The sequence below is a fragment of the Taudactylus pleione genome, unplaced genomic scaffold (assembly GCF_031769625.1).
Source record: "Taudactylus pleione unplaced genomic scaffold, aTauple2 ptg001166l, whole genome shotgun sequence".
NCBI classification, from domain to species: domain Eukaryota; kingdom Metazoa; phylum Chordata; class Amphibia; order Anura; family Myobatrachidae; genus Taudactylus; species Taudactylus pleione.
The window spans coordinates 793,582-813,880 of NW_028285567.1; the positions used below are offsets into that span (position 1 = coordinate 793,582).

General features: G+C 45.8%; 1 protein-coding gene across 2 annotated transcripts in view; it reads left to right on the forward strand.

Annotated features, from left to right (window-relative positions):
- Positions 1 to 3,524, forward strand: part of RGS12 (regulator of G protein signaling 12) — a 218,373-nt gene extending 214,849 nt beyond the window's left edge. For both annotated transcript variants that reach the window (XM_088462245.1, XM_088462244.1), the window contains exon 18: positions 595 to 3,524. In XM_088462245.1, the coding sequence (XP_088318371.1) occupies positions 595 to 932 (338 nt within the window). In that variant the 3' untranslated portion in view covers positions 933 to 3,524. The remainder of the gene's footprint in view (positions 1 to 594) is intronic.
- The last annotated feature ends 16,775 nt before the right edge of the window (positions 3,525 to 20,299 follow it).

Consider the following 20,299-nt stretch of genomic DNA (forward strand, 5'->3'; position numbering starts at 1 on the left):
AATGTGTTGGGGTGTTATGTCACTATGGGCTAGATTGACTAAATTCTTAACAATTTTGACCCCAAAATGTAAAAAGGAAATAATATTAAGTATTAATTGCAAAAGACCCCTGGTTTTCCATGTAATATTATTGCACTATTAAATTTCGGGGTCAAAAATAAAAACAACATAGATTTGGCGGCTTGCAACAGCCGCCGCTTAGTAAATTTAGCCCACTGTGTGTCTTTTAATGTTCAAAGGCACCACGGAGTTCCATGGCTTGTGTAGCAGCGCTCAACCTATGACGTCACGTCTATGTACAGTAATGGATAGCCTCGATGAATTCTCATATCCTTATAAATTACAGTAAAGGTCTCATATCTTATAAAGGATTGTCACGCCTTGGAAAACCTTAGGTACCACTGCAATACAGCCACACAGCAGGTGTAACTGATATACTGTACGATCATTTGTAAATGGAGAGCCTACCATCCGTACATTTAGTAAGACAAATATATTAAATCAATTTGTGGAGCCTGGTGAAGAAAATGCTGCAATAACGAAGGAATCGTTTGCAATCAACCTAACGCGCTCTGTTTTCCTGTTCATTCTCAGGTCACAGGGACAGAAAGAAAAAAATATCTCGGAGCACAGAGAGTTTTTCTCAAGATCATTACAAGGAGAAATCCGTCAACCGGTGCAACAGCTCAGCTTATCCACCGCAAGCCGGGAGAGTCATAGATGTGGATGAAGTAAAACAATCGGCAAGAAGTCATGATTCCAGGGAGGATGTGGGCAATGTGAGTTTTGAGGGCTACATTTCAGAACTGAAGTCTTGCAAAGGCCGAATGCGGACAGGTGTGTACAGGACGTCAGACCTCCCATCAATGGTGTCTGCAAAGAGCGAGAGAGTCAAAGAGTCGGACACGAAATATAAAGCTACCTTTGTGTAGCGGAGAGGTAGACAACCTGCGGAGGTCCAGCTGTTGTGGCTCTACACATCCTGTGTTCCTGGTGTAGAGACCCTGCCACAAACATGGGAAGCCCAGCTGTCATCTATATCTTGTATCTTGTTCTGGTCAAGTTGAGTTTCTTCCAGTGTCTTCAAGAACCACTTTGTACATCGCTAATTTTCTCATCCTTATCTTATTTTTAAGTTGGTGTCTGTTGATTATTTTGCCAATATTTCTTTTATTGTGACGTCATACGCTCATGACAAGAGTGGACAGTCGCTAAGCTCAATATAGGCGTCTAAATCATCATTAATGAATAATTAAGTTTTCATAGAAGGTACACACTGAGAACTTAGCTTCAGTGGGGGTCTGGAACAGTTATAGTGCTATTTCTGTTTTCCATTATATATGTTATTTTAGTACTGAACAATGAGTCTATTCGGTTCTGGATGCATAGAGCGCCAAGAGAGGCAGTGTAAGAAGTGATTTGCATAATTTGGGGTGTGAGGCTTAATCATTCTTTCTTTTGGTTCTGTGCAGTAATGCTGGTTGTTTAGAACTAGCTGTGAGAATGTGAATACCGCCCGCGATAACATAAAAAATAGTGATTATAACAATGAAAAGTTAAAAGAAAAATGTTATTTACCAAAACTGAATGATTGGCCTTTTAAATTTACCCTGAGTGCTTGTTATCCAGATGCTAATTTCTGTCATACGTTCCTTTGAGACGAGGTATATAGAATAAGGTGTCGCTACTAAAAATTCATTAGTATTCTGCATTTAGATTGTAGCACACAGTTCCATGATGATGCACCTTCACCTACTCAGCAGGCCTACAGATTCAGGTATTTATGGACCATACTTGACTGCACTAGCCTATTCTAATCCAAGTAGGAGTTTTTAGCTGCTTAATTCATAATTCCACCCTAAAATTTATTTTTAACAACCCAATTTGAAAAAAGTGGGGTTCCATGCCAGGAGAGTTCACTCTACACTCCAACATTGCTTCTTCCTCATTCATAGCCCAAGAGATTCCAACAGGGCCGTGTTCGTGCCTGACACATATACGGTAATTGGAGAGGACCATGGCCAAGTGTTCAGCATCTGTCTACTGCCTGCACCTTCTCATCCCATACTTGTACACCTTTTCCCTTGCATCACCAGGAAATCTCAGAGGAAAGATCAAGGGCAGCAGCTAGGGGCATGGTGATGCGATTTGTGACATGACAGTCCCACCCTCGCTGCAGAATTCTGCACTGTGCACCAGGACAGGTCTATGATGATACCATAGCCTATAAATCTTGTCACCAGGGCCTCATCCATCCCCACTGACTGGGGATATTTATGGGGTTTGGAGGGCTGTCTACTCTTTTCGGAGTCCGGGGGAATGTTCAGAAATGTTGGATTCTCCTGGACGTTGTACTAGAGCAGGCCTGGCCAACCTGTGGCTCTCCAGCTGTTGTGAAACTACAAGTCCCAGCATGCCTTGCCAGAGTTTTAGCATTCCCTAATAGCAAAACTGTGGCAAGGCATGCTGGGACTTGTAGTTTCACAACACCGGGAGAGCCACAGGAAGGCCAGGCCCGTACTAGAGTAAACAAGTATGCCCCAAACTTTTATTTATATCCCGCCATAAAGTATTGCATCACCGTACAAGGGTAAATATATATTTATATATTGGAGCATCAGGCATGCCATGAAATGTCTAATTTCATAAGAGGCCACAACATATATACAGTATACTGTATGTATCAGTTCTTCTAATTATTTTATATACTACATTGGAGATGTCAAGGAGCAGCTACTAAGTAAGGTAGTGGTTGTTTGCAGATTTTGGAGAATGAACCATATATGAAAGTAATGAAACTAGTATTTTCTTGACCTGTCATTCAGTGGGTCATTAGCTTTTTTTTCCCTGCCTCTTCCCACCCACTATTTCATTTTCCCTCTGTCTCTCCCTTCCCATGTCTCTCTCTCTCCCTCCCTCCCTATTCTCACTCCCTCTCTCTCATTCCCTCCCCCCATTTCTCTCTCCCTCTCCATCTTTCTGTCTTGGGACCTTCTCGGTGGCAAGGAGGAGGTGCGGAGGGGGCAGACATTTAGGACACTCTTTCTCTGGTGGGGGCGGGAGGACTGTGTCCTGTCAGGCAACCAGTGAGAGCTGTGAGGGGATGGAAGGGGGCGGAGCCTCCCTCCAGTTTTTTGCTGATTTTGCGCTTATATAATAGATGTAGTACAACCAACTCTGTTTCAATTTGTGTGTTAAAAAACAGTACCAAACACATGAATAAAATCTTGTAGAGAATAGCTATTTTTTTATACACTTGTAAATATTGCCTAACTAAATGAGTTTATAACCTACATATGATGTTTGAGGAGTTTATTGCACTTTTGTGTCTTGTCACTGTACGTTATTTGTTATTGTAAAATATGTCCTACATTTCAATAGATGAAAAAAAATTGTTGTTTGTGGATGTAATTGTTGCTTTGAGTTGACAATGAAGTCCCGGCACTCATTCAGCAGTGCTGGCGGGATTCAATAATTGTGGACTGTGTAATGTTTGCTATGTCATTAAGACGCTATCATTTTAAAAATGCAATTGTATTTGAAAATTAAAATATTTTTTTTATTACATGTAAGTATTATGGTTATTTTCCTAAAAAAAAAAAAAAAAAAGGGTGTTAATCACTACAGTAAAAACTGCTGAAATTTAATTTTTTTTTAATTTATTAACTCAACATCTCACAGCTTTTAGCAGACCATAGGGAAAATGATCCAAGATAAGGCCCATTTTAGTGACTGATGGATGTTATAGGGGTTAGCATAACTGCTTCATGGCACTCATGATTTAAATTGCAGGTCATGGCTCATATGTGGAGTTTGTGTGTTCTCCCAGCTTGTGTAGGTTTCCTCCGGGTGTTCCCATTTCTTCCCATACGCCAAAAACATGGGATATTTTGATTCTGACAAAACTAATACTAGTTGTATTCTAGGGACATTACATTGTACATCATACTCTTCCTGATTGTCAGGGAGACACCCTGAAATAGTAGCAATCTCCCTGAAGAGTCTAGTAATCTCCCTGATTGCACCTTACACCCATGGTGAAACTTTTATGTATAAAAAAAACAGATATATACATTCAAATAGGATCATTAGTATCATTTCCCTGCATTGGTTATAATAAGGCACAATGTCCCCTATGGCTACATGCATTTTCTGAAAGGTATCAGTGTGTTTTTATCAACAAGTAGGTCTTACTAACTGCTTTGGGCTCATTTACATGTGGATGTAAGTCAGTATTATGACACCCCTCTCAGATGTAGCAGTACACGTCCACTTTTCCGCCGCGCTCATAGGTGGTGCTGTCACAATCTCTCCGAAAAGCTTTTTCAAAAGTAGGCAAGTATGCTGTACATTAATTACATATATGTAAGAAGCAGGGGCCCCCTCCTCTTTCACCGGTGGCTGGCAGCCGACTGACGCGGCTGGCCAGCCACCGGAGCATTAGTAGACTACAGGCACTAGAGTGTGCCCGAAGTCTACTGTGCATGTGCAGAACACCGGAAAAATGGCAGCGGCGGCCATTTTTCGGTGTTCTGAGCAGCGCTGACACCCGACACGGGACCACAGACAGGTGAGTTTTGAAATAATATGGGTGCAGGGTGTGCGGTGCGGGGCCCCCTTGGACTCGTGGGCCCGGTCGGGAGGTATGCAGTGTTTGAGCCAGCCTTTGACCACTGTGCACATAATACGGCATTCTCATGCATGTAAACCTCTCTTTCTGATTCAACATGTGTTTGCAATTGTGTGAATATGCCCTTACCTTCTCCTTCCAGCGTTGGGACCCGGGGTGGGATATACTAAACGGAAAATGCGGTAAAAACCCTGTTTCCGGGGTTTTCCCGCATTTTTCGTATGTATCATCAGCTGGCCGCCACACACACATGCGCAGAAAGACACGGCGGCCACGGGGCATGATCGGATCCCTCATAGCAGCGCGATGCGGTAGAAGCCCATAGGCTTCTATAGGGTTACGCCAGCAAGAGCTGGAGTTACCCTCCGCATCGGAGACCCCGGACTTCCGGGGCATAAACCCGGAAGTCCACGGCACAGAGCACATCGCAAAGGACAGCTCTTATCGGAAGAGCTGTCCTTTGCGCTACTGATCACATATATTAGTACATATGCGATCAGTAGGAACGCGAGGCATGGCGGGATGTACTCCACAAGGTTAGTACATCCTGCCCCCAGTCTTCTGCAGCAGCGGTGTGTGTAAGTATGTGTGAGTGACTGTGTGTCTGTATAACGCCCGTGTTTGTGTGAGCACCCCCCAGAGGCAGCTGAAAGGAGAACTACATCTCCCAGTCACCACCTCCCCCCCAGCAGCCGCCTTTCCAGTGCAAAAATGGAGCGGAGATGACCAGGAGCCGTGGAGACCACCGGAGAGGTAGGTAGGTTTATTTTTTTCTCGCATCGCAGGGTTTTCAGTGCTCCAAAAGTGTTCCAAAATTTGGAAGCAAGGTCCGCGTGTTTTTTTGCGGAGAAAACCTTGCTCCTGATTGAATACCTCTCTAAGGGCTCCAATGATGGTATTCATCATTACTTACCTCGCTGGCGAGATCCAGTGACGTCCTCCTTGTCAGCAGGGTCCCCCGCTCAGCTGATGGCAGCCTATTACTGCCAGTGACAGAATTCTATGTCATGCACTCCGGCATACCCCCCAAATGTCCCGCATTCAGCGGGACAGTCCCGTTTTTCTGGGACTCTCCCACTGTCCCACCCACGGGCCGCAGGGGGGAAAGTTGGGGGAAGCATACACCGCTGCTCTGCATACCAGAGCAGCGGGTATGCAGAGTGAGAAAAGATGCTGTGCGCATGCGCACAGCATCTATTGAGAGTACGGGAGGAAGCCCAACATCTTGGAGATGCTGGGCATGCCCCTTATTGATGTAAACAGGGGACGTACCATTAGACCATGCCTCCTTTATGATCAGGCCACACCCCTTTTTCAGGTGCGCGCGCACAGCGTGTGGAAGTCCCGAATCTTGTGGGACAAATGTTGGGAGGTATGCACTACAGTTAGTCTGCACATGTACACAGGCTCGGACTGGGCCGCCGGGGATTCGGGAAAATCCCCGGTGGGCCCTCCTGCTTTGTAACTCCGCCCACTTTAACTGGGAGGCAGGGCCATGCAGGATCAGACTGATTCTCTGAGCAGGGCCACCATCAGGGATTACGGGCAGGATGCTGTATGGAGCACAGACAAACAGGGCAGCCCCAGTCCTCAGCGCCAGCTTAAGTTGGTGCTCCCGTCCTCAATGCCAGCTGCATCGGCCCCCTCCCTCCTCAGCGCCGGCAGCATCAGGCCTCCGTCCTCAGTGCTGGGCCCCTCCATCCTCAGCCCTCCGCCCCCAGCAGCATCGAGCTCCTCCATCGACAGCATCAGGACTCCCCTGAGGTTCGGGCCTCCCCGTCCTCAGTGCTGGGCCCCTCATCCTCAGCGCTGGAAGCAGCGGGCCCCCCTGTGTCCTCAGTGCTAGCAGCAGTGAGCCCCATCCTCAGCGCCGAGCCCCCCGTCCTCACCGCTAGCAGCAGCGGGCCCCCGTGAGCATGGCGCCGGCAGCAGTGGGACCCCTTCCTTATCCTCGGTGCCGGCATTCGCTGCACTTTTTTACCTCTGGTAGCAGCGGGCCCCCGTGTCCTTACTGTTGGCAGCAGAGGAACCCTTCCCCATCGTCAGCGGAGGCACCAGAAAACGATCTTACCGCTAGCAGCAGCGAGCACCCGTGTCCTAAGTGCCGGAAGCAACAGAGCCTATCCCCGTCCTCAGTGCCGGCAGCTAACCTCCCACCCCCCCTTCCAGCGCGTTATCTGCGCGCAGCAGTGGTTGCCCCCGTCCTCATCGACGACGGCAGCAGCAGCCCTCCCACTGCACTCATCAACCTCAGCAACAGGTCCTGCAGAATGCTGGGTTGGCTCATAGATGTTATGGGGACCTCTCTATGCAGGTACCATGCTTGATTCTCACACGACACCTCACTAATCCCTGTGCAAGTCTCTTACCCACACTCACCTGACCCCTACACTCCGGCAGCAGTGAGCTTCCCTGTCATCAGCAACTGAACAGGGGATTCTAGTTGGGGGGCTTGGATCTCATCTCTCTGAGGGGCCTCCAGACCATCTGTATTTCCTTCCTCCCTCCTAGCTCTAATTCTCCCATCACTCCCATTGGCCAGACCTTGAATGTGCATGCACTGTAAACCCCTAAGGACAGTGTGTCTCTAGGCCCCCTTTACCAGCAGTGCTTCTGTCCCTTTACCAGCTGTCCCTCTACCCATCTATCCTGGATTTCCCTCTGCCCCTCTCCCTGGCCTCACCTTTGCCACCTTCTTCAGCTGTCCCTCTGCCCCCTTTCCAGGCTATCTCTCTGCCCCCTTTCCTGACTGTCCTTCTACCCCCTTTCCCAGCTGTCCCTCTGCCATCTTCCACAGCTGTCTATTCTACACCTTTCTCTACTGTCCCTCTGCCACTCTCCCCACCTGCCCCTCTGCCACCTTCCCCACCTGTCCCTCTGACACTCTCCCCACCTGTCCATCTACCACCTTCCACTGTTGTCCCTCTGTCACTCTCCCCACCTGTCCCTCCACCACCTTCCACTGTTGTCCCTCTGTCACTCTCCCCACCTGTCCCTCCACCACCTTCCACTGTTGTCCCTCTGTCACTCTCCCCACCTGTCCCTCCACCACCTTCCACTGTTGTCCCTCTGTCACTCTCCCCACCTGTCCCTCCACCACCTTCCACTGTTGTCCCTCTGTCACTCTCCCCACCTGTCCCTCCACTGTTGTGTCTCACCTTACCCAGGTGTCCCTCTGCAATTTACTCTGCCCCACTGTCACTTGAGCCTTTGCCCACTTCTCCATATGTACCTCTGTCCCCATACACATTTGCGCCTTCTCCCCATTGCAAGTCGCTGCCATCCAGAAGTGCAAATGAATGGATACACAATCATGATCAACGTCACACCTAAGGACGGCAAGTAAGCACAATTATTTTAAATAAAGCCTTTTTTAGTATTTACATTTTTTTTTTTGTGTAAAATAAATCTTTCATCTCTCTCATTTTTTTTCTCATTTGTTTGTGCTATGTATACATATGTGTATATCCAGGGCCAAAACTAGGAGTTTTGCAACCCAGGGCAAGGCAGTAATTTGCCCCCCCCCCCCCCCCCCCTTATGCCATGTACAGTAATGCCCCTTACCCCAATATGCCACACACAGTAATGTCCCTTATACTGTACATAATGCCAAACGCAGTAATGCCCCTTATACATAAAATGACACACGGTATTTGCCCCTTATACATTATGCCACACACAGTAATTCCCCATTATGTCACACACAGTAATGCCCCTTATACATTCCACCACACAATAATGCCCCTTATACATTCTGCCACACACAGTAATGCCCCTTATACATTCTACCACACAATAATGCCCCTTATACATTCTACCACGCAAATTAATGACCCTCACCCCACAGCCTCTCACCTGGCCCCCCTCCTTCCACAGCAGCCCAGTGGGGGTTCATTTGAAGTCGCCCGTCCCACAGATAGCTGCCCGCAGTCTTTACTTGAGAGAGACATGGTGCCCTCCACCGTCATTCAGTTGCGGTCCTGGAATGTCATACCTCCCAACTTTGGTGATTATTGATTTGGGAATTTTCACACAGCGGATACTATTTATATTATTATTCTACCAATGCTGCAACTGATTAGTATTATTAGACTTAAGGGGGTACAGATAAAATGTATTAGACTAAATTGAGCAAATTGCTGTCTGAGAATGCATAATATTATGTTTCCTTTGTGGAATGGTTGTGCACCTCTTTTTAATGACCATATCTACCCAATTTTGGTCATACCCCTTCAGCGGGCCCCTGCCTCTGCATTTCCCTGGTGGGCCCTTAATGCCCCAGTCCGACACTGCATGTACATGACTGTTCAACCTGGCAGGGAAAGGCTGCTGCTGGGTCTTGTGTATCGTTGCTAAATGAGGCCCTTAGGGCTTTATTTACAAAGCAGCTACTGCTTCCCGGCGGTAAAATATTAAAATAGTACCCGCAGTCAATGTAAAGTCCGGTGTGCTTTACACTAACTGCGTGTGCTGTTTTATATTTTCACCTGCAACCTGCCAGGAAACAGCAGCTTACCAAAGCCGCTGCTTCGTAAATAAAGCCCTAAGTGTTCCTTAGAACACCCTCCCCGTCCCAAATGTGCCAGATGGGATATAGTATAAATCTCGGCAGTCAGGATGCCGACACCAGTCAGAATCCCGGCGCCAGCATCCCGACGGTAAGTAGTGGGGTTGGGGGGTGGGTTAGGATTAGGCACTAGAGGGTTAGGACCTTGGGGGGGAGGTTAGCTTTAGGCTGTACCTTCCAGTACACATTTTATTTAAAAACAGAAGCATTATTCTACATAGCGGGATTATTATAATACACAGGATACGACAGAACACATTTCATGTATGACGTTTGCTTCTTACTAGGGATGTGCGCCGGACCATTTTTGCCGGATTTGGACTTGGTTCTAATTCGTCGGCCGGCTTTGGATTTGGATTTGGCAAACTGCCGTGACTGGATTTGGATTTTTTACAAAAATGTACAAAAAAAAGCTAAAATCACATAATTTGGGCTTCTTTTTCTTCCTAGAGTATTATTAACCTCGATAACATTAATTTCCAGTAATTTACAGTCAATTTAGACCACCTCACAGCTCACAATATTGTTTTCACCATTATTGGCCAAAGGTTGCAGTGAGCTGACTGGTTAGCAAGCGCCAGAGCAGCGGCGCAGTGGCACAGACACCACAGTTTAAATCACATCTATGAAACATTGCCACACAAGAGTGGCAGAAATGACAGGTAGTGCAAGATGGAATTGTCCTTGGGCCCTCCCACCCACCCAGTGGGGTATGGCCAGCATAGCACAGTACTTGTATACACAGAGGGCTACAGCCCAAGGAGTCACAGTACTTGTATACACAGAGGGCTATGGCCCAAAGAGTCACAGTACTTGTATACACAGAGGGCTACGGCCCAAGGAGTCACAGTACTTGTATACACAGAGGGCTATGGCCCAAAGAGTCACAGTACTTGTATACACAGAGGGCTACGGCTCAAGGAGTCACAGTACTTGTATACACAGAGGGCTATGGCCCAAAGAGTCACAGTACTTGTATACACAGAGGGCTACGGCTCAAGGAGTCACAGTACTTGTATACACTGAGGGCTATCGCCCACAAAGTCACGGTGCTTGTATTTTTATACACACTCAGCTATTGCCCACAAAGTCACGGTGCTTGTATTTTTATACACACTGGGCTATCACCCACAAAGTCACGGTGCTTGTATTTTTATACACAGAGGGCTATTGCCCATGAAGTCACGGTGCTTGTATTTTTATACACAGGGCTATCGCCGACAAAGTCACGGTGCTTGTATTTTTATACACCGGGCTATCGCCCACAAAGTCGCGGTGCTTGTATTCTTATACACAGAGGGCTATCGCCCACAAAGTCACAGTGCTTGTTATACACAGAGGGCTATCGCCCACAAAGTCACAGTGCTTGTTATACACAGAGGGCTATCGCCCACAAAGTAACGGTGCTTGTATTTTTTATACACAGATGGCTATGGTCCACAAAGTCACGGTGCTTGTATTTTTATACACAGGGCTATCGCCGACAAAGTCACGGTGCTTGTATTTTTATACACCGGGCTATCGCCCACAAAGTCGCGGTGCTTGTATTCTTATACACAGAGGGCTATTGCCCACAAAGTCACGGTGCTTGTAATCACACAGATGGCTATCGCCCACAAAGTCACAGTGCTTGTTATACACAGAGGGCTATTGCCCACAAAGTCACAGTGCTTGTTATACACAGAGGGCTATCGCCCACAAAGTCACGGTGCTTGTATTTTTTATACACAGATGGCTATGGTCCACAAAGTCACGGTGTTTCTATTTTTTATACACAGAGGGCTATCGCCCACAAAGTCACGGTGCTTGTATTTTTTATACACAGATGGCTATGGCCCACAAAGTCACAGTGCTTGTATTTTTATACACAGATGGCTATGGCCCACAAAGTCATGGTACTTGTATTTTTTATACACAGAGGGCTATCGCCCACAAAGTCACGGTGCTTGTATTTTTTATACACAGAGGGCTATTGCCCACAAAGTCGCGGTGCTTGTATTCTTATACACAGAGGGCTATTGCCCACAAAGTCACGGTGCTTGTAATCACACAGAGGGCTATCGCCCACAAAGTCACAGTGCTTGTTATACACAGAGGGCTATTGCCCACAAAGTCACAGTGCTTGTTATACACAGAGGGCTATCGCCCACAAAGTCACGGTGCTTGTATTTTTTATACACAGGTGGCTTTGGCCCACAAAGTCACAGTGCTTGTATTTTTTATACACAGAGGGCTATCGCCCACAAAGTCATGGTGCTTGTATTTTTTATACACAGAGGGCTATCGCCCACAAAGTCACGGTGCTTGTATTTTTATACACAGAGGGCTATCGCCCACAAAGTCATGGTGCTTGTATTTTTATACACAGAGGGCTATCGCCCACAAAGTCACGGTGCTTGTATTTTTTATACACAGAGGGCTATCGCCCACAAAGTCACGGTGCTTGTATTTTGATACACAGAGGGCTATCGCCCACAAAGTCACGGTGCTTGTATTTTTTATACACAGAGGGCTATGGCCCACAAAGTCACGGTGCTTGTATTTTTATACACAGAGGGCTATCGCCCACAAAGTCACGGTGCTTGTATTTTTTATACACAGAGGGCTATCGCCCACAAAGTCACGGTGCTTGTATTTTGATACACAGAGGGCTATCGCCCACAAAGTAACAGTGCTTGTATTTTTTATACACAGAGGGCTATGGCCCACAAAGTCACAGTGCTTGTATTTTTTATACACAGAGGGCTATCGCCCACAAAGTCACGGTGCTTGTATTTTTATACACAGAGGGCTATCGCCCACAAAGTCACGGTGCTTGTATTTTTATACACAGAGGGCTATCACCCACAAAGTCACGGTGCTTGTATTTTTATACACAGGGCTATCGCCCACAAAGTCACGGTGCTTGTATTTTTATACACAGAGGGCTATTGCCCACAAAGTCACGGTGCTTGTATTTTTTATACACCGATGGCTTTGGCCCACAAAGTAACGGTGCTTGTATTTTTATACACAGAGGGCTATCACCCACAAAGTAACAGTGCTTGTATTTTTATACACAGAGGTCTATCACCCACAAAGTCACGGTGCTTGTATTTTTATACACAGAGGGCTATCGCCCACAAAGTCACAGTGCTTGTATTTTTTATACACAGAGGGCTATCGCCCACAAAGTCACAGTGCTTGTTATACACAGAGGGCTATCGCCCACAAAGTAACGGTGCTTGTATTTTTTATACACAGATGGCTATGGTCCACAAAGTCACGGTGCTTGTATTTTTATACACAGGGCTATCGCCGACAAAGTCACGGTGCTTGTATTTTTATACACCGGGCTATCGCCCACAAAGTCGCGGTGCTTGTATTCTTATACACAGAGGGCTATTGCCCACAAAGTCACGGTGCTTGTAATCACACAGAGGGCTATCGCCCACAAAGTCACAGTGCTTGTTATACACAGAGGGCTATCGCCCACAAAGTCACAGTGCTTGTTATACACAGAGGGCTATCGCCCACAAAGTCACGGTGCTTGTATTTTTTATACACAGATGGCTATGGTCCACAAAGTCACGGTGTTTGTATTTTTTATACACAGAGGGCTATCACCCACAAAGTCACGGTGCTTATATTTTTTATACACAGATGGCTATGGCCCACAAAGTCACAGTGCTTGTATTTTTATACACAGATGGCTATGGCCCACAAAGTCACGGTGCTTGTATTTGTATACACAGAGGGCTATCGCCCACAAAGTCATGGTACTTGTATTTTTTATACACAGAGGGCTATCGCCCACAAAGTCACGGTGCTTGTATTTTTATACACAGATGGCTATCTCCCACAAAGTAACAGTGCTTGTATTTTTTATACACAGGTGGCTTTGGCCCACAAAGTCACAGTGCTTGTATTTTTTATACACAGAGGGCTATCGCCCACAAAGTCACGGTGCTTGTATTTTTATACACAGAGGGCTATCGCCCACAAAGTCACGGTGCTTGTATTTTTTATACACAGATGGCAATGGCCCACAAAGTCATCGTGCTTGTATTTTTATACACAGAGGGCTATCGCCACAAAGTCACGGTGCTTGTATTTTTTATACACAGATGGCTATGGCCCACAAAGTCACGGTGCTTGTATTTTTATACACAGGGCTATCGCCCACAAAGTCACGGTGCTTGTATTTTTATACACAGAGGGCTATTGCCCACAAAGTCACGGTGCTTGTATTTTTTATACACCGATGGCTTTGGCCCACAAAGTAACGGTGCTTGTATTTTTATACACAGAGGGCTATCACCCACAAAGTAACAGTGCTTGTATTTTTATACACAGAGGGCTATCACCCACAAAGTCACGGTGCTTGTATTTTTATACACAGAGGGCTATCGCCCACAAAGTCACAGTGCTTGTATTTTTTATACACAGAGGGTTAACACCCACAAAGTAACAGTGCTTGTATTTTTATACACAAAGGGCTATCGCCCACAAAGTCACGGTGCTTGTATTTTTATACACAGAGGGCTATCGCCCACAAAGTCACGGTGCTTGTATTTTTTATACACAGATGGCTATGGCCCACAAAGTCATGGTGCTTGTATTTTTATACACAGGGCTATCGCCCACAAAGTCACGGTGCTTGTATTTTTATACACAGATGGCTATGGCCCACAAAGTAACGGTGCTTGTATTTTTATACACAGAGGGCTATCACCCACAAAGTCATGGTGCTTGTATTTTTATACACAGAGGGCTATCGCCCACAAAGTCTCGGTGCTTGTATTTTTATACACAGAGGGCTATCGCCCACAAAGTCACAGTGCTTGTATTTTTATACACAGAGGGTTAACACCCACAAAGTCACGGTGCTTGTATTTTTATACACAGAGGGCTATCGCCACAAAGTCACGGTGCTTGTATTTTTTATACACAGATGGCTATGGCCCACAAAGTCACGGTGCTTGTATTTTTATACACAGGGCTATCGCCCACAAAGTCACGGTGCTTGTATTTTTATACACAGAGGGCTATCGCCCACAAAGTCACGGTGCTTGTATTTCTTATACACCGATGGCTTTGGCCCACAAAGTAACGGTGCTTGTATTTTTATACACAGAGGGCTATCACCCACAAAGTAACAGTGCTCGTATTTTTATACACAGAGGGCTATCACCCACAAAGTCACGGTGCTTGTATTTTTATACACAGAGGGCTATCGCCCACAAAGTCACAGTGCTTGTATTTTTTATACACAGAGGGTTAACACCCACAAAGTCACGGTGCTTGTATTTTTATACACAAAGGGCTATCGCCCACAAAGTCACGGTGCTTGTATTTTTATACACAGAGGGCTATCGCCCAAAAAGTCACGGTGCTTGTATTTTTTATACACAGATGGCTATGGCCCACAAAGTCATGGTGCTTGTATTTTTATACACAGGGCTATCGCCCACAAAGTCACGGTGCTTGTATTTTTATACACAGATGGCTATGGCCCACAAAGTAATGGTGCTTGTATTTTTATACACAGATGGCTATCGCCCACAAAGTCACAGTGCTTGTATTTTTATACACAGAGGGCTATCGCCCACAAAGTCACGGTGCTTATATTTTTTATACACAGAGGGCTATCGCCCACAAAGTCATGGTGCTTGTTATACACAGAGGGCTATCGCCCACAAAGTCACAGTGCTTGTATTTTTTATACACAGAGGGCTATCGCCCACAAAGTCATGGTGCTTGTTATACACAGAGGGCTATCGCCCCCAAAGTCACGGTGCTTGTATTTTTTATACACAGATGGCTATGGCCCATAAAGTCACGGTGCTTGTATTTTTATACACAGGGCTATCGCCGACAAAGTCACGGTGCTTGTATTTTTATACACCGGGCTATCGCCCACAAAGTCGCGGTGCTTGTATTCTTATACACAGAGGGCTATCGCCCACAAAGTCACAGTGCTTGTTATACACAGAGGGCTATCGCCCACAAAGTCACAGTGCTTGTTATACACAGAGGGCTATCGCCCACAAAGTAACGGTGCTTGTATTTTTTATACACAGATGGCTATGGTCCAGAAAGTCACGGTGCTTGTATTTTTATACACAGGGCTATCGCCGACAAAGTCACGGTGCTTGTATTTTTATACACCGGGCTATCGCCCACAAAGTCGCGGTGCTTGTATTCTTATACACAGAGGGCTATTGCCCACAAAGTCACGGTGCTTGTTATCACACAGAGGGCTATCGCCCACAAAGTCACAGTGCTTGTTATACACAGAGGGCTATCGCCCACAATGTCACAGTGCTTGTTATACACAGAGGGCTATCGCCCACAAAGTCACGGTGCTTGTATTTTTTATACACAGATGGCTATGGTCCACAAAGTCACGGTGTTTGTATTTTTTATACACAGAGGGCTATCGCCCACAAAGTCACGGTGCTTGTATTTTTTATACACAGATGGCTATGGCCCACAAAGTCACAGTGCTTGTATTTGTATACACAGAGGGCTATCGCCCACAAAGTCATGGTACTTGTATTTTTTATACACAGAGGGCTATCGCCCACAACGTCACGGTGCTTGTATTTTTATACACAGATGGCTATCTCCCACAAAGTAACAGTGCTTGTATTTTTTATACACAGGTGGCTTTGGCCCACAAAGTCACAGTGCTTGTATTTTTTATACACAGAGGGCTATCGCCCACAAAGTCACGGTGCTTGTATTTTTATACACAGAGGGCTATCGCCCACAAAGTCACGGTGCTTGTATTTTTTATACACAGATGGCAATGGCCCACAAAGTCATCGTGCTTGTATTTTTATACACAGAGGGCTTTCGCCACAAAGTCACGGTGCTTGTATTTTTTATACACAGATGGCTATGGCCCACAAAGTCACGATGCTTGTATTTTTATACACAGGGCTATCGCCCACAAAGTCACGGTGCTTGTATTTTTATACACAGAGGGCTATTGCCCACAAAGTCACGGTGCTTGTATTTTTTATACACCGATGGCTTTGGCCCACAAAGTAACGGTGCTTGTATTTTTATACACAGAGGGCTATCACCCACAAAGTAACAGTGCTTGTATTTTTATACACAGAGGGCTATCACCCACAAAGTCACGGTGCTTGTATTTTTATACACAGAGGGCTATCGCCCACAAAGTCACAGTGCTTGTATTTTTTATACACAGAGGGTTAACACCCACAAAGTCACGGTGCTTGTATTTTTATACACAAAGGGCTATCGCCCACAAAGTCACGGTGCTTGTATTTTTATACACAGAGGGCTATCGCCCACAAAGTCACGGTGCTTGTATTTTTTATACACAGATGGCTATGGCCCACAAAGTCATGGTGCTTGTATTTTTATACACAGGGCTATCGCCCACAAAGTCACGGTGCTTGTATTTTTATACACAGATGGCTATGGCCCACAAAGTAACGGTGCTTGTATTTTTATACACAGAGGGCTATCGCCCACAAAGTCATGGTGCTTGTATTTTTATACACAGAGGGCTATCGCCCACAAAGTCTCGGTGCTTGTATTTTTATACACAGAGGGCTATCGCCCACAAAGTCACAGTGCTTGTTATACACAGAGGGCTATCGCCCACAAAGTAACGGTGCTTGTATTTTTTATACACAGATGGCTATGGTCCACAAAGTCACGGTGCTTGTATTTTTATACACAGGGCTATCGCCCACAAAGTCACGGTGCTTGTATTTTTTATACACAGATGGCAATGGCCCACAAAGTCACAGTGCTTGTATTTTTATACACAGAGGGTTAACACCCACAAAGTCACGGTGCTTGTATTTTTATACACAGAGGGCTATCGCCACAAAGTCACGGTGCTTGTATTTTTTATACACAGATGGCTATGGCCCACAAAGTCACGGTGCTTGTATTTTTATACACAGGGCTATCGCCCACAAAGTCACGGTGCTTGTATTTTTATACACAGAGGGCTATCGCCCACAAAGTCACGGTGCTTGTATTTCTTATACACCGATGGCTTTGGCCCACAAAGTAACGGTGCTTGTATTTTTATACACAGAGGGCTATCACCCACAAAGTAACAGTGCTCGTATTTTTATACACAGAGGGCTATCACCCACAAAGTCACGGTGCTTGTATTTTTATACACAGAGGGCTATCGCCCACAAAGACACAGTGCTTGTATTTTTTATACACAGAGGGTTAACACCCACAAAGTCACGGTGCTTGTATTTTTATACACAAAGGGCTATCGCCCACAAAGTCACGGTGCTTGTATTTTTATACACAGGGCTATCGCCCACAAAGTCACGGTGCTTGTATTTTTATACACAAAGGGCTATCGCCCACAAAGTCACGGTGCTTTTATTTTTATACACAGGGCTATCGCCCACAAAGTCACGGTGCTTGTATTTTTATACACAGATGGCTGTGGCCCACAAAGTAACGGTGCTTGTATTTTTATACACAGATGGCTATCGCCCACAAAGTCACAGTGCTTGTATTTTTATACACAGAGGGCTGTCGCCCACAAAGTCACGGTGCTTGTATTTTTTATACACAGAGGGCTATCGCCCACAAAGTCATGGTGCTTGTTATACACAGAGGGCTATCGCCCACAAAGTCACAGTGCTTGTATTTTTTATACACAGAGGGCTATCGCCCACAAAGTCATGGTGCTTGTTATACACAGAGGGCTATCGCCCCCAAAGTCACGGTGCTTGTATTTTTTTATACACAGATGGCTATGGCCCATAAAGTCACGGTGCTTGTATTTTTATACACAGGGCTATCGCCGACAAAGTCGCGGTGCTTGTATTCTTATACACAGAGGGCTATCGCCCACAAAGTCGCGGTGCTTGTATTCTTATACACAGAGGGCTATCGCCCACAAAGTCACAGTGCTTGTTATACACAGAGGGCTATCGCCCACAAAGTAACGGTGCTTGTATTTTTTATACACAGATGGCTATGGTCCACAAAGTCACGGTGCTTGTATTTTTATACACAGGGCTATCGCCGACAAAGTCACGGTGCTTGTATTTTTATACACCGGGCTATCGCCCACAAAGTCGCGGTGCTTGTATTCTTATACACAGAGGGCTATTGCCCACAAAGTCACGGTGCTTGTAATCACACAGAGGGCTATCGCCCACAAAGTCACAGTGCTTGTTATACACAGAGGGCTATTGCCCACAAAGTCACAGTGCTTGTTATACACAGAGGGCTATCGCCCACAAAGTCACGGTGCTTGTATTTTTTATACACAGATGGCTATGGTCCACAAAGTCACTGTGTTTCTATTTTTTATACACAGAGGGCTATCGCCCACAAAGTCACGGTGCTTGTATTTTTTATACACAGATGGCTATGGCCCACAAAGTCACAGTGTTTGTATTTTTATACACAGATGGCTATGGCCCACAAAGTCATGGTACTTGTATTTTTTATACACAGAGGGCTATCGCCCTCAAAGTCACGGTGCTTGTATTTTTTATACACAGAGGGCTATTGCCCACAAAGTCGCGGTGCTTGTATTCTTATACACAGAGGGCTATTGCCCACAAAGTCACGGTGCTTGTAATCACACAGAGGGCTATCGCCCACAAAGTCACAGTGCTTGTTATACACAGAGGGCTATTGCCCACAAAGTCACAGTGCTTGTTATACACAGAGGGCTATCGCCCACAAAGTCACGGTGCTTGTATTTTTTATACACAGGTGGCTTTGGCCCACAAAGTCATGCTTGTATTTTTTATACACAGAGGGCTATCGCCCACAAAGTCATGGTGCTTGTATTTTTTATACACAGAGGGCTATCGCCCACAAAGTCACGGTGCTTGTATTTTTATACACAGAGGGCTATCGCCCACAAAGTCACGGTGCTTGTATTTTTATACACAGAGGGCTATCGCCCACAAAGTCACGGTGCTTGTATTTTTTATACACAGAGGGCTATCGCCCACAAAGTCACGGTGCTTGTATTTTGATACACAGAGGGCTATCGCCCACAAAGTCACGGTGCTTGTATTTTTTATACACAGAGGGCTATGGCCCACAAAGTCACGGTGCTTGTATTTTTATACACAGAGGGCTATCGCCCACAAAGTCACGGTGCTTGTATTTTTTATACACAGAGGGCTATCGCCCACAAAGTCACGGTGCTTGTATTTTGATACACAGAGGGCTATCGCCCACAAAGTAACAGTGCTTGTATTTTTTATACACAGAGGGCTATGGCCCACAAAGTCACGGTGCTTGTATTTTTATACACAGAGGGCTATCGCCCACAAAGTCACAGTGCTTGTATTTTTTATACAGAGAGGGCTATCGCCCACAAAGTCACAGTGCTTGTTATACACAGAGGGCTATCGCCCACAAAGTAACGGTGCTTGTATTTTTTATACACAGATGGCTATGGTCCACAAAGTCACGGTGCTTGTATTTTTATACACAGGGCTGTCGCCGACAAAGTCACGGTGCTTGTATTTTTATACACCGGGCTATCGCCCTCAAAGTCGCGGTGCTTGTATTCTTATACACAGAGGGCTATTGCCCACAAAGTCACGGTGCTTGTAATCACACAGAGGGCTATCGCCCACAAAGTCACAGTGCTTGTTATACACAGAGGGCTATCGCCCACAATGTCACAGTGCTTGTTATACACAGAGGGCTATCGCCCACAAAGTCACGGTGCTTGTATTTTTTATACACAGATGGCTATGGTCCACAAAGTCACGGTGTTTGTATTTTTTATACACAGAGGGCTATCGCCCACAAAGTCACGGTGCTTGTATTTTTTATACACAGATGGCTATGGCCCACAAAGTCACAGTGCTTGTATTTTTATACACAGATGGCTATGGCCCACAAAGTCACGGTGCTTGTATTTGTATACACAGAGGGCTATCGCCCACAAAGTCATGGTACTTGTATTTTTTATACACAGAGGGCTATCGCCCACAAAGTCACGGTGCTTGTATTTTTATACACAGATGGCTATCTCCCACAAAGTAACAGTGCTTGTATTTTTTATACACAGGTGGCTTTGGCCCACAAAGTCACAGTGCTTGTATTTTTTATACACAGAGGGC